Below are 14,947 nucleotides of genomic sequence, written 5' to 3'. Positions count from 1 at the left end.
ATTTTATATTGTATTTCCTTTTATTTTGTTCCTGCAATAGAAATATATTTAAATTTATTACATATTAATTAACACACATTAATTGATTAAAAATATTTATAAACAAAATTTTAGTATAATCATATGAGTGACTAACTTTATTTTAATCATTTTTTAAATATATAAGTATGGACTTTAAATTTTATTATTTTAAAATTTGAAGTAAATATATTTAAAGCCATATTTTTTAAATTTAAAAAGATGCATTAAATAATTTAATTTATTTGTGAAGATTCTTCTTCTGTTTTCTTTTTGTTAGAATGTTGTATTCCTTTCAGTAATTCTTTAATATATAGACATAATTCCATTTAATTTTCTTATATTTTTAATATCACTTACTATTAGATATATTGGTTTGACTGTAAAATAATAAAAATATTAAACTGATGAAGAATTATTTTATGCTTATTTTTATTATATATTTTGTTCATTTTATTTTATTTTTTTGTTATATAAATTTTGTTTTTGTTATAAATATTGTTTTATTTAAAATTTTAAATCTAATTTTTATAATAAATGTTATAAAAATATATATTATCTGCTATTTGCATTACTCCTATTATAATCATATAGAAATATATATTCTCGAACAACTCATGGGCCAGCTCCTATCCGAAAGCGTAACTCCAACTACACGCCTTTTTTTACATGTCGATGTGGATTATGCTGGACCTCTCTCGATAAAAACTTGGAAGGAAAAAAATGTACTACAGTACAAAGCGTATATTGCAGTTTTTGTTTGTTTTTCCACATCCGCAGTACACTTCAAATTAGTAACCGACTATTCAGCCGATGCATTTATAGTTGCGTACAAGAGGTTCACTGCAAGACGAGGCATCTGCGTCACTTTATCTAGTGACTGTGGAACCAATTTGATCGGAGCAGATGTAGAATTACGGAGATTGTTTTCCACCGCATCTCAAGAACGAGAAAGATTGGCATCGCTACTCGCAAACGACGGTACGCAATGGTGATTTAATCCGCCCAGTGCCCTTCACTTTGGGGATAAATGGGAGGTTGCTGTCAAATCAGTCAAGTTCCACCTGAAACGAGTTGTTTGCGATTATCTGCTCACCTACGAGGAAATGATGACTTTGCTAACCCAGATAGAAGCTGTATTAAATTCAAGGCCCTTGTGTCCGCTGACAGATGATCCAGACGATGTAGCAGCTTTAACACCTGGCCACTTCTTCCTTGAAAATGCGCCTACCGTTGTGCCAGAACCTTCTCTTGAACGAGTCAATTGTTCACGATTATCTTGGTGGCAATTGCTACGTCAGTTATTAGAGAGCTTTTGGATATGGTAGTCAAAAGTGTTTGCAAAGTTTCCATGACACTTTGAAGTGGAGTAATCCAACGCCTTCTCTAGGAAAAGGATCAATGGTACTAGTCATCGACGAAAGATATCCTCCTTTAAAATGGTTTCTCGGCCGGATAATTGAAACACACCCTGGCAAAGACGATCATACGCAAGTTGTCACTGTACGAACTCAAACCGGCATCCTGAAGCGGCTAATTGTAAAACTCTGCCCGTTACCAATTCATCAAGAAACTCCAGATCATTCGTTTACCCTGGTTAACAAAGGCGGGCGGTGAGAAGTCAAATGAAATTGGGAGTCGCGCGATGTCGAAGCGGTCCCCAGATAGCACAAAGACATCCATTGTATGTCCAATGGATATCCGCTTTTGGACATTCGGACGTCCATTAAGAGTCCAAATAAGGTCCGTCGGACATTCGATGGACGTCCATAGGATATACGTTTGGCACAACTTTGTACATTCATAGAAAGTCCTATAATGGATGTCCATGGGATATACGTTTGTCACAATTTCGGACATTCATAGAAAGTTCGAAATAAACTAAATTTTGGACCTATTATGGTTTGATTATTTCTTTTGAGCCTTTTTCAATAAAAGGGCTTGCTGCAATAGTGGATTAATCTACATTTTGTAAAAATCATCGACATAAAGCATGGACTGCGCATTTCCTGCAAAAAGCTCTTGAAAAGTGTCCGGCGTAAAGACAAAGAGGAGATGTGGTCCGGGTCAATTTCTTTCTCTGTCTAGCGACCATTATGCTACTGGTTAGACAGAGACAGCTCTTGACCCGGACCAATTGCTGTGTCCCTTTTTTGGTCAGAAAAAGAAACAAAAAAAACGAAAAAAAGAAAAAAGAAAAAAAAAAGAAACAAAAAAACAAAACGATAAAAAACGAAAAAGAAACAATAATATATTACAACAAACATTTAAAAAAATATCAATAATTAATAATGTTAATAATAAATAAAAAAATAATACGTATTATTTCATATTATTTCATATTATATCTAAAAATAGAACAATTAAAATAAACCTTTTAAAAATTAAAAATAATATAATTTATTATTATTTATAAATTAATGTTAATTATAATATTGTAAATAATATATATATATGTATATATATAATAAAAATAATAAAGATAAATTATATATAAAAGTAAGATACAAGTGTGGACATAAATCAAATATCCAGCACAGGACGTTCTGAATAGAACATCCGTTTAAATTCCAATAATGGACATCCAATGAATGTCCATTTTATGTCCCTGGACATGCGGACCTGAATCGGACTTAAAATGAACGTCCTTGAAACATCCAGTGCTATTTGGGTCGGTAATGCGCAAGACATTGCTAAAGCGCGCCGCGACGGGCCTCGTTGTTAAGAAGATCGGCGGAGGCGTTTAGAGTTGTTGTTTTGCTCGCTCGTTGCCAACGACAACGTTGTGTATGCATGCTTTCCTCGAAGACAGCAGTCGTGGACTGTTCTCAAAACGCTCTCGTAAGATTATGAATCCGACGTTTTTTTTAAGAAGCGCTCACCGGTTCTCAACTACGAATCAGGCAGCCTTGTGCCGTTCTCTAAAAGAATTCGGCGGTCTTGTGCCGTTCTCAAAGAAATATTCTTGGTCTTTCGGGGAAAGAAAACAGAAGTGAGTCTAGGGAAAAGACTACAGCGCCACCCCGGTGTGTGGCGATATAGACTACCATCCGTATTGTACATTGGAACACTAGTTTCCAACATTCATATTTTTGAAAATTAAAAATGAGAGATTCAATATGGTTAGAATTTAGAAAATTTTAATTTCAAATTAATTTAAATTAATTGAATTAAAGATACATACATAATATTAACACTTATTAAGCTTTGTTATACATATTTTGTCAATTTTAATTGATATTTTTAAAGTAAGCTTTGTTTCATTAATAACATTTGAGTACTATTTTTATTAGGAGCTCTTTCTTTGTTAAAATTTTGGAATAAGTAATTTTTTAATACTTTCGGTACAGATAATGCCAATTTAAATTTTTTATTTTGTGTTTTCTCATTTTATCATTTTAGAACTCTGAAAACTTTTTATTTCCTGCAAGTTAAACATGATAAAATGAGAAGATAATTAAATAGATTATTTGTAACAAAAATGCTTTAAAATCACTTTTCTTAAATTTTGATGGAAAAAGAACCTGTGACAAAAAAATACTCCAAATGCTATTAAATATAAATTACTTTTAAAAATGTTAATTAAAATCAATGTTATTTACCGGAGCTCAATAAATATTGACATATTATGTAGGGGGTATAGTGAGACGCAGGGATATAATAAGACATAGCCTTTATCTTCTTAAGGGATAAAGTTGGAAACATATAATGAAGTGTCCTTTTAAACATATAATGAAGTGTCATTTTATAAGTCCAGTAAATAGTTGTTTTAACTTTATAAATAATTCTATGTAAATGTGTTGAAACTGCGGTTATTTATTTGTTTTTGAGTAAATAAAATAATATTTTTTATTCGTTTTTGGAATTCTTTTTTTTTTTTTAATAAGTTTTGAAAGTTACTTATCAATTTGGCGATAATAAGGTATGTGTATTCATGTAATTGCAAAATATATGCAGCTCTATTACTTATTCAATAAAATTATATTTATTTAAAAGACGAGATAGGCAAGGCAATTTTTTTGGAGTATCAGACAAGATGGTTACAGCCTTTAGCAATTTAAGGGTGCCAGGAAGTACAAATTTTCAGTACTGGCATATCAGAACACAGTATAGACACGGCACGTCACCATGAATACTATGCATCACTTGTGTGCATTGCTCGGACACCAAAACTGGCAATTCTATTAGCGGGCGCATGCACACATGCTTTGTTTTGTGAGGAGCCGTATCATTCTAGAATCTGTATTTTAAGATCTTTAATATGTTTCATTCAAATATTTCTACATTTATATTGATTTTTTTTAAATTGACTTAAAATGTATTAATATTCTCATAACTTATACATATAATCTGTTTTGCAAATATGTCTTTATCGCGTTATACATCATTCATTTAAAAGTTGCTGATTTTAGTTATGCATTTTGCACCTGTTATAAAATTAAAATTTCATTAAAAAATTTAAAAAATGCAAAAAAAAGAGTGTTTTGCTGCACCTCTCTTCTATCTTTAATCCCCTATAGTAATTTTTATTTCTATAAAGATTTTTCATGAAGATGAAAATAAAGATGAAATATAAAATCTGAATTGTTTCTGTTTTTCTCGACTCTGATCGCCAAATTATAATTTTTATTTTAAAAATACCAACGTAAAAGCCTAACATTAAAATTCATAGAGAAGAGAAGGCGGTTATGGACTAAATGTGAGGTTATGGAATTTGCGATATTTTGTATACTTTGTGTTGTGTTCTGGGGATAACTGTCCGAATTACTTCTTTAAGTACTATTTAGACGTTATAACATGGCCATTGATTATTAGTGTTTGTTTCGTTGTCATAAAAGCTGCATTTCAGTATTGCAAATAGCCGAAAGTTCTATAGGTGTCTATTCTTTATCTCATTTTGAGAAATATGCCGAGTATTAATTAACATTAGTGTAATTTAAAGGGCTTGAATATAGCTTTTAAATAACGTAATTGAAGTGTTTGACGTAACATGTGTCCATGCATTTAACGTGTAAAATTATATATATTGTTTGCGCTTAGGGTTATGGATCCTTGCGATTGTCGCAAGTCTGAGTTTTATTATCTCTTTCCTCGTAATATTTTTTACAATATTTTTACAATACTTAACTAGTATTGTTTATTATAATACTTTTATAGTATTTTTGTGAGTGAGACAGAGTCACTCCAACTTATATAAAATTATCGCGAAATATTAGGTGACACGTGCCTTGTGCACTGCCGGCCGGCCATCACACCAATCAACGCACCAAGCATCACCTGGAATGCCACCGACCTCAGCTTAGCAATGATCACGCCACATTTCGGAAATGCTAGATTGCAATTTAGTAATTGTTGCCAAGCTCGCAAATATTTCCCGCGCTCCGGATGTGCGCGGTTATGACTATATATGGTCCGATAGAGGGCCCATTGCCCTCTAATATGCATATTTTGCGATATTATTTAAGTGTCTACCCATTGGCGGGCAGCGGGTCAGTCAGTAATAAATCACGCTGTTATGTGCGTCACGCGTGTCAATACTTAACACGGGTCAATTAATAATAACTCACGCTGTTACGCGTATCTATGGGTCAGTTAGTAAGTGAGTTAGCTAAAACAGAAGTTACAGTGTTACGCGTTGTTACGCGCATCAGTGCATACTTAACGGCTCAAATAGAAATTAACACGCAAAGGTGTCTTGCGGAACTTTACGAATTATTAAAACGTTTATCGTACGAGTGACCGAGTAACGCGTCAACTCAGTGCCGTGCGCTGTATCTTCGCTACGCGTGAAACACGACGCGACATCTCCGGTATACAAATCTTAACACACGGCCGCGTATACCGAATTAACAATAAGTTGTACTTAACCCATTACTGCCCAACCGTCTATTTTTTAACACTTGCGTATCTTGGCAACACCTCACGAGAAAAAATTCCATAAATACATTTCTAGTGGTAAAAAAAGTTGCTCTTTCCATTTCTGACATTAGCTTTAACGCACAATCCCTGGAAAAATCAATATGGCGGCTCTAATAGAGGTGAAAGTGAATCCGACTGTTTTTTCAATATTGCAATCGTAATTCTTGTTGACAGAATTTTTTTTAATCCTGAAAAACTACAATATGACGTCGTGAAACATTTTTTACATTTTCACTCCCACCCCTAATCCTTTTGTGATTTCACTCATAAACAAGAGATGAAGATAGAATTCGAATTGAAATCCAAAACGATCGTTTTCGAAAACCTTAAGAAAACGGCACAATTATGTTATTTTTTTCGACTTCAACCCCTATCCCCTAAATAAGTATAGTATCGGAAAAATAACAAAATTGTGCCATTTTTATTCTCAGGGTTTTCGAAGATGCTTGTTTCAGATTTCAATTTAAATTCTATCTTCATCCTTTGTTTGGAAGTGGAATCACAAAAGGATTAGGGGTGAAAGTGTAAAAAATGTTTGATGATGTCATCTTGTAATTTTTTAGATTCAAAAAACATTCTGTCAACAATAATTACGATTGCAATATTGAAAAAACAGTCGATTTATTTTCACTTTTATTAGAGCCGCCATATTGATTTTTCCGGAGGTTGTGCGTTAAAACTAATTTCATAAATGAAAAGAGTAACCCTTTTTACTAGAAATGTATTTATGGAATTTTTTCTCATGAGGTGTGGCCAAGATATGCAAGTATCCAAAAGTGGTCGATTGGGCGGTAATGAGTTAAACGCGAATAAACATTTTTCAATAAACGACAAGTCTCAGTGACTTGTGGACCCGGGCCTCACAAGCACTCCTTTCGTGAATTTCAACTCTTTGGACAGGAACAATCCCAAAAACATATTTGTTGTACCGAAAGGTACAACAAAATTTCTATAATACGCAAAGTTGTAAGAGCCAAAAGTTTTTATATTTATACTTTTAATTCTTCTGTGTGATACTTATGTACCAGATATTGATACTTTTGTGATATTGATATGTAAGATCCGCTAAACAATATTAATTTTTCATTTTTTAGAAATAAAAATAATGTTGAGAATATTTGTTGGTAATGTTACATATCCCCATAACCACAATCTTTTTTCCCTTTGTCAATAAATTGTTAATTATGTTCGTTATCCGAAGGACTTTTGCTTATAAAATGATTGGTAGAACTCTATGAGTAACAAACTTGTACCAACAAAAACTGTGTTACATAAATTTTTACTAAGTTATTTAAATAAAACAAAATGGTGGTTTATAACCCTCTTCTCTCCTCTACTTTTACTTAGAAATATTATTACTTTTATGAAGAAATTCATCTAAACCTTTTTTTTTTCTAAGACGTGTATTAGGTCTTTGCCATTTTTTTATTTTTAAAAATACCAATGAAAATAGACTTATGTATTTTAATTCAACACTATAATTTAAATAACTATTTTATCGTATTTAAATATAAAAAAATCAATATTTTTTAGTGTTTTTTTTCTAAAATCTAGGCATATTAAATTTGCAATTTTAAATTTTTAAAAATATAAAAATGCTAATAAAAAAGATATGAATGCAATTTATATAGGATTGAAAAGGTTTTTTGTATTAATACTTAAAAATGTTTTTGTGAAAAACATAACCTTTTTGGATTGTTCTTGATTCTCGATTCCATATTAATTTCATTATATAAAATATTCGAAAAAGGCTGATATAGATACATTAGATAAAAATATAGATATATTAAATTACAATTTAAACTCCAAAAAAGATTTTTAGTTGAAATAAATTTTGAGCAGAAGGAGGTGTCTGTTTCACAAAAAAAACTTATATTGTAAGACGAACCAAGTAGTTTTTGACGGAAAATATTGATGCGAAGAGACAAGATCGAGAGTCAAACCCGGGACATATTTTAATCTTTTGAAACTTACATTATTCCGTACATACAAATTTCTTTAAATTTGGTGCATAATGATTTTTGAGATCACTGGATGTAAAGTTATATTTTAAACATTTTTTAAATTTAAAATGGTAAATTCAATATAGGCCAATTTCTACCAACGTAGATTAATTTTAAGGGTGTATCGGACATACAATCTTAGACAAAAGTGCATGAAATTTGAAATACTTAAATATCTACGCCTAACGCATAGTAAATCTAGATGTAAGAAACTTGAACGATAGTTGGAGTCTTATTTTTACTCTTACAAAGGTATTTTTCACGTATTTGCGATTTTTTTCACTTATAAGTTTAAACTTTTGACAGTGAAAATGCACAATTATCTCAAGTTATATTTTATATTTCTTTAAAACAATGTAGTGAAGACAATTGAAACTTGGCAGATATTTTCATTTATTCATATACCAGATGTACAAAAAAAATTCAAAACACTGGTACTATTTCTTCTATATTTTTTTAGCTGTTTCATCCGTCAAGCTCGTCTTTTTTCATAAGATAGAAAAGGATACCATGTAAAATCAGTGAAAATTAAAATAGTTATAACTCAGCAACCGTTTAGTGGATGCGTTTTCAATTTTTTGCAGTACATTAGGGAAACTAAAAGAACAATTTTATAAATTTTTAGCAACTTTGTACTATTTTAAACTTCAGTCCGATACATCCTTAATCTCGGATTAACTAACTCTTTACTTCTTTCTAATTTTTGGAACTAGAATGAGATAACAAATAAATTAAACTGAGATTAAAGTTAATCTACGTTGGTAGAAACGGGCCATAGCAGACTAAAAATGTAAAAAAAAAGATTAATTTTTGTAAAATGAAAACAATAATCCCCTATTGTCTTCTTATTTTAACTATCAAAGATATTCACTTTCAACGATATTCACTTTCACTTACCAAACTTTGTTAACTTTCTGTTGTTTTGAGGTACCTATATTGAGAAAAAAATATTGTTGATTTGACAAAATGTTCCAACTAAATTAAAATTTCGTCAGTTCAAGAATTTATCCATTTAACTTAAATGCACAAATTTCAATTTAATAGTTAATTAAAATATATAATACTTAAATAGACCAAATTTAATTTAGTTGCAAAATTTAGTCAAATTAGTAACATTTTTTTCTCAGTGTACATGTTTATTTTTGATAGCCTTACATATTAATTATGAGTTTGCGTATATATTGTTTTAAGGAATAATTCCACTTTTCATATTAAATGAAACTTCTTTCCCAACATAGATAGTTTGATAGAATCCTTGAGCTGCCTCATTTCTAAACGAGTATTGTAGTGAAATAGCCTTACTTGATTAATGATTATTTTTTGCCGAGATTTACTTTCTTTTTTAATGACAAAGAAATAAATTTATAAATGCGTACAATATCGTAACAATATTAAAAAGAATACAAAAATTATTAAAATGCATGACTTATCATTTTGGTTTATTATTTGGCCGTTTTGTAAATTTCTAAATTTTGATTTTGGATTCAAAATCAATGATCCAAAAAAACTCTAAAAACGCTAGATTTGATGTAAATTTATCGAGATTTTTCATGATTTTTAGCCATTCTGTATTTTGTTTTTTCAAAACTTTAATTTTGATTAAAAATCAGTGACTCCAAAATTTATTTCGTTCAGATTATTTCAAGTTTCAATATATCAATATGTTTAATTGTAATTTTTTATTATAATACATTTTACACCAAACAAAAAGTCGAACTTTGAGTTGCGATATTAAATCAATCTTTTTGTTTATAACTTTTAACAAATGCAAGCGCCGAGTAAAACCTTTATAACATTACTCAGGATGATGACCTTGATAATATATGTTAAGGTCATTAACATCAGGAGGTGGTCTGTTATTCTATAATAATTACCTAAAATTGTACTAGGTATAAAGTTGCAAAAAAATCAAAATAAACAAAATAATTTTTGTTAATTTTCGAAAGACATAGGAGAAAGGGGGATAAGATGATGACCTTAAAGTTTGTCAATTTTTCTTAATTTCTGCGACGGTGTAAAAATAATAATCTATTTTTTTTTAGATTCACTGAAGCCTTTTATATCTACCATAAAAATTAAAAGCTGTTAAATAAATTAGAATTTTAAGAAATTTTGATTTTCTAAGAACGTGTCAATTTCGTCTTTTTGCTGCCCTTCCTTCCTATGTAAATAAGATGACTTTCAGTAGCGAAAAGAGTCAAATTAATTGTAACCTATATATTGTAACTTATTGTTTATCTGTATAAACACCAATTTTCTTATTTATTTAACAATATATTATATTAATGGTACAACTATTTTATTTTTTAAAAATAACGAAATCAATAAATTGCATATGATAAAATTTACTTACAGATTACCAGTATAACCAGTATCACAAATTATAAACTTAATTTGCATAACATTAACGCAATTATGTTCGTTGCAGAATCTACAAGTACAAATGCGTCATCTGGCGTCATCCATCATCTTATTCACAATCGTAGTATTCACTATTTAATAAAAAGGTTACACTGCAAACAATAAAAAATATGAATGCATTAGTATGTGCGTTTTTAACTATACTATATCATGATTTTATTTAAAAACCAAAAATATTTACTATAATATATCATTCCCTATAAACAGATGCTAAAAAATTACGCATGGGTGTGTATTTAAAATACATGTCTTATTATATTATCCACTTTTGTGGACCGATTGAAACCAAACTACAACAGACAATCTACTATTATCTAAAGCCTTTAATGAGTTCAACATTGGGTCGATATCTGTTATTAGTTTAAAAAAAATTAGCGATTCGTCATTTTACCCACTTTACACCCTTTTCCCCTATACATATATACTGAGTTTAATCCTTTGCCTCATGATAGGTCGCTCAACGACTGTTTTACAGTTTTTATTTTTTCTTAGTTTTTTAATAACAAATACCGAATTTTTGTTTCTACAAAGCTTTTAGAATTTTTTAAATTTTAACTATTTGTTTAAATGTAATATATATATTTTTGCAATTAATTAATAACTGTTCCTATATTACACTTACCGATGTTCTTAGAACGTCAATAAGTGTAACATACAAGTAGTTATGAATTAATTGCAAAAATATTACATTATTTAAACAAATAGTTAAAATTAGTTCTTTTTCATGGAAAAATGCATTTTTTACCAATCTTTTATGAAAATCAATAGGGAAACTTTTTTATACTCTTAGTACACTCTAGTATGTTTCAAAATGTTTTTAGAGTTTATTGTTATGTTGTTTACATTGTTTTTTTTAATAAGAGTATATAAAGTATAAAATTTTCTGTTCAAATTCAATTAACAATTCTCATATTTAAAAAGTTTTCCTGGGAGTTTTTTTAAATTGCAAACTTCGAATCCAAAGATAAAAATATTTAATTTTAAAAATTTTGATTTAATAAAAAATATGTAAATGGCTGAAAGTGTTAAACAGTGTTAAGTAAAAAATTTTTCAACTCTGTAAAACCAAGAATATTTTGTATCCTGTAATATAGTGATTCCGTCACTTTAGGAACCTTTTAAGCTGAGGGCACATACATTTTGTATATCTCTCTCTCACGACGAGTAGCATTTTACTCGAATCTAATAGAATCTGGTTTGTTCGTTGCATCGTACATCGCGCAGGCCCCGCGTTACGCTCGATTGGGCGCAGCAGCTTGTAATCGCGAATTTGCATTCAGAGGGACGAGTCTACCGAGAGTTCAGTTGTCTTGAACAACGTGAATGTGACGAGTTCGGGGAGGTATCGATGCGAGGTGTCGGGCGAGGCACCCGCCTTTGAGACGGTCTCTGATCATGGAGACATGACTGTAGTCGGTAAGTATTGTCATGGAAAATAAAAGCGAAAATGTGTGCTGATTAAGCTAAAATTGTAACAAAAATCCTGAAAAATGCCAAAAAAAAAACAGCTCTTTATCTTGCGATCGTATTCAAATCAGACGATTTTTGAAACGGAGAGAAATCGAAATCAGTAAATAATTTAAAATATACATAAAAAAGTTCTTTAACTTTAAAGTAAACTGCGTTAGAGCGCGGTGGTTATTTCGAACGTAATTTGCGAGAGGCAAAACTAGATAAATGAATACGTACAGTAAATGCGTGGTAAGATAAGGGGAATCTAATCCGAGGGTACGACAATAGCACTAGAAAGGGTCATGGCAACGTTTCAGTTCTACCTAACGAAGGACCGCAGATAACCGGTGGTCGTTCCAAGTATCAGGTGGGCGATGTCGTTCACATGAACTGCACGTCGGCACCTTCTAAACCACCTGCGCTATTGTCTTGGTTCATCAACGACGAGCCGGTAAGTGAGACACTTAAACCGTCGATAAAATAATTGTAACCTTTATTTCATGCTTCGCTAAACTTTTCTGACCAATGCGATGAAATGCGCATTTAAACAGAAAGAAAGAAAGGAAGAAAGATGAAAAGAGAAAGGAAATAGAAAAACAGAGAGAAATGAAGTATAACGGAATTGCCGTATATGCAATTTGCTAAATAAATCAAGGCTTCGTTCTGTTCTGTTTTCATCACAAAGATGCATATGCACGTCACGCGTGTCCATTTTCGTGTCCATAATCTCGAAAAATATCTCTCGATAATGTTCTAATTTAAAATTTATTTTGATAAAACAGTAGTCACCGTTACCAATTAAAGGTGAAACGTCGGCTGTCTCCCGTGTCAACATTGAATATCGATTTGAAATCCATGAACGTTTATGTATTTTCCATTTATCCGATCCCATTTATGTGTCGTTAATATTTATGGAACTGCGTCTTTTTTCAAAAAAAATTCGTTATACTGCATTATATTCTAGCGAAATTTTTCGCCCCATAGACGCGTAGTTTAACCGAATTAAAGATTAACTTTAAAATAACTTTACCTCCATAGCGCGCGCATCGCGTCGCTGTGATGAATATTATTATCATTATCGTGCGATAATTAGAATCTTGCTTCGGTGCTTCATGCAATTTCGCATAATTGGTTTCACGAAAAAATTTGCATCCAGGATCAAAAGAGCGCAATCTCTCGTTCTTAATTGTTTTCAAATTGCATTCTACAAAATCGCGTATCTGTTTTTCATCTCTCGTGCGCCTAATTGATGCCGTCGATGCCATGTAATCTAGGTCGCGACTTTATGTATAAAAATAAAAATTTATCTAATTGCTCGAGTCTCTTTCAATCTCTACCCTTAGATTCATTATAAATTTCTCGCGTAAGATGTCCCGGTTCCGTTATAAAATCGCCTTTACAAGGCTTGTTGTAAAAACGTATGGGCTTTCAGGCCGACACCAACTACCTGATAGGGCCTACTGTCGTCAATGAGGGGAATGGCCTGGAGACCGCGAGACTTGGTCTGAAATTCCGCGTCGCGAACAAGCACTTCAGGCAAGGCGACATGAAGCTAAAGTGCTTGGCCACAATAGCCACGGTCTATCTACAGAGCAACGAGGAAAGCGTGGAGGGCGACGAGAGCGTTCTGAAAACACCTATAATGGAGAGCCGCGAAACCCGGGCGCAGAGCCACACTCGCGAGGACCTGAACGGTAAGCTCTCCTTTTCCCGTCGTACATCACACCCGTTACTTTCCTACCTACCTACACCGCAATTGCGCAACGTTTCCCAACGTTATCGATTAACTCTCCCGAATGCTGAATTCAACTTTTGCCTTGTCTAAAAGTTGGTGGTGCAAGTTAAAATAATTAAGGTCCAGTTGCACCGACATTATTGGTATAACCATAATTAGCAGAATCGCACCTAGTATAGTTTTGTTACCGAGGATAAAACGTACGTTCAATTAAAAAGTTGTTTCCCTCCATCACTTTTTACTTTACTGTCACTTACAATTTTTCTCGTAATGTTCTTTAACGTTTTCATACTTCGCGCACACTTTTTAAATCCCTTTGTATTTTTGTAACCCAGTACAATTGTAGTGGACCATTGATTGCAAACAGGAGTGCAGATAATAAAAAATTCACTGAGGTCAAGCTTCGCAAAGGATTATAAATGTCCATTATAATACTTGAAGCTCGTCAGATTATTTTGTTGTCGAATCTAACATATTGAAGAGCGGTACTGCACGCTCGTGTCAAAATATTATAATGCATTTTATTTATTTGTTTTTTTGTATTCGGCCTGTGGGTTTTCTACAAGTTTACTCCGATCGGGAACCATTGTCGGTAACTTTGTCAGACGTTCATAAACGTGTGTAATCATTAATTTGTTGTATGGAAGGACTTCTCGCTTTTCATCCAAAATATTTCGCGATTTAAACCAATTATAAATGTGCAAATAATTTTCGACGCACGCTTGTCGACGGCGAATTTCCGAGTACTTCGTGCGGATATTTATAATTATATTTTTTGCAGTAAACATGATTTTTTAAAACGCGATGGCGTTTCCGTAATATTGCACAAGGAAAATTTGTTTCTTGGCATTGAAAAGCCTCGGTTGTACTGCAAGTAATGAGGAGTATCGGATTAAGGTCCTAAGTATTAAAACAAATCTCCGTGACCGTATACACACATTAATCACAACGAGAACTAATTACTCGATGCTCTAATCCACGATAGTGCTATCGCAGTAAAAACTGATTAATTTCAACCACACTGTATTCAAATCCTGAACTAAATTATGGCAAGAACATAGCTTGGGGCTTCACAAAATGAATTCGTAGGGATAGTTCGGCATCCGAATTAGTCATTTAAAAGATACATATCGCAAATTTGCTGCAATCCCTCGCAGGTCTCTCTCTTACACGAGTTTATCGTTAACAATTGCATTCTCTCTTCAGTGAATCTCTATTTTCGTTGATCTTTCATATGAATATATTTTTCTCTATTTTCAATATTTTCTAACAATTTGTCAGAACAACTCAATTTTTTAATGTCAGAAAAAGAGAGCGAGAGAGAGAGAGAGAGAGAGAGAGAGAGTGAGAGTGTGAGAGAGAGAGAGAGAGAGAGAGAGAGAGAGAGAGAGAGAAAATT

The 14,947-nt window shown here is 32.0% G+C and overlaps 1 protein-coding gene across 1 annotated transcript in view; it reads left to right on the top strand.

Annotated features, from left to right (window-relative positions):
• LOC105835694 (cell adhesion molecule 2) overlaps positions 1-14,947 on the top strand; it is a 72,358-nt gene that overhangs the window by 52,610 nt on the left and 4,801 nt on the right. The window contains exons 3-5 of the mRNA XM_012679181.3: positions 11,642-11,777; positions 12,131-12,264; positions 13,246-13,507. Of these exons, the coding sequence (XP_012534635.1) occupies positions 11,642-11,777; positions 12,131-12,264; positions 13,246-13,507 (532 nt within the window). The remainder of the gene's footprint in view (positions 1-11,641; positions 11,778-12,130; positions 12,265-13,245; positions 13,508-14,947) is intronic.

The sequence above is a fragment of the Monomorium pharaonis genome, chromosome 10 (genome assembly GCF_013373865.1).
Source record: "Monomorium pharaonis isolate MP-MQ-018 chromosome 10, ASM1337386v2, whole genome shotgun sequence".
NCBI lineage: Eukaryota > Metazoa > Arthropoda > Insecta > Hymenoptera > Formicidae > Monomorium > Monomorium pharaonis.
The sequence above is the reverse complement of the archived record's forward strand: the minus strand, read 5'-3'. Positions and strand labels throughout refer to the sequence as shown.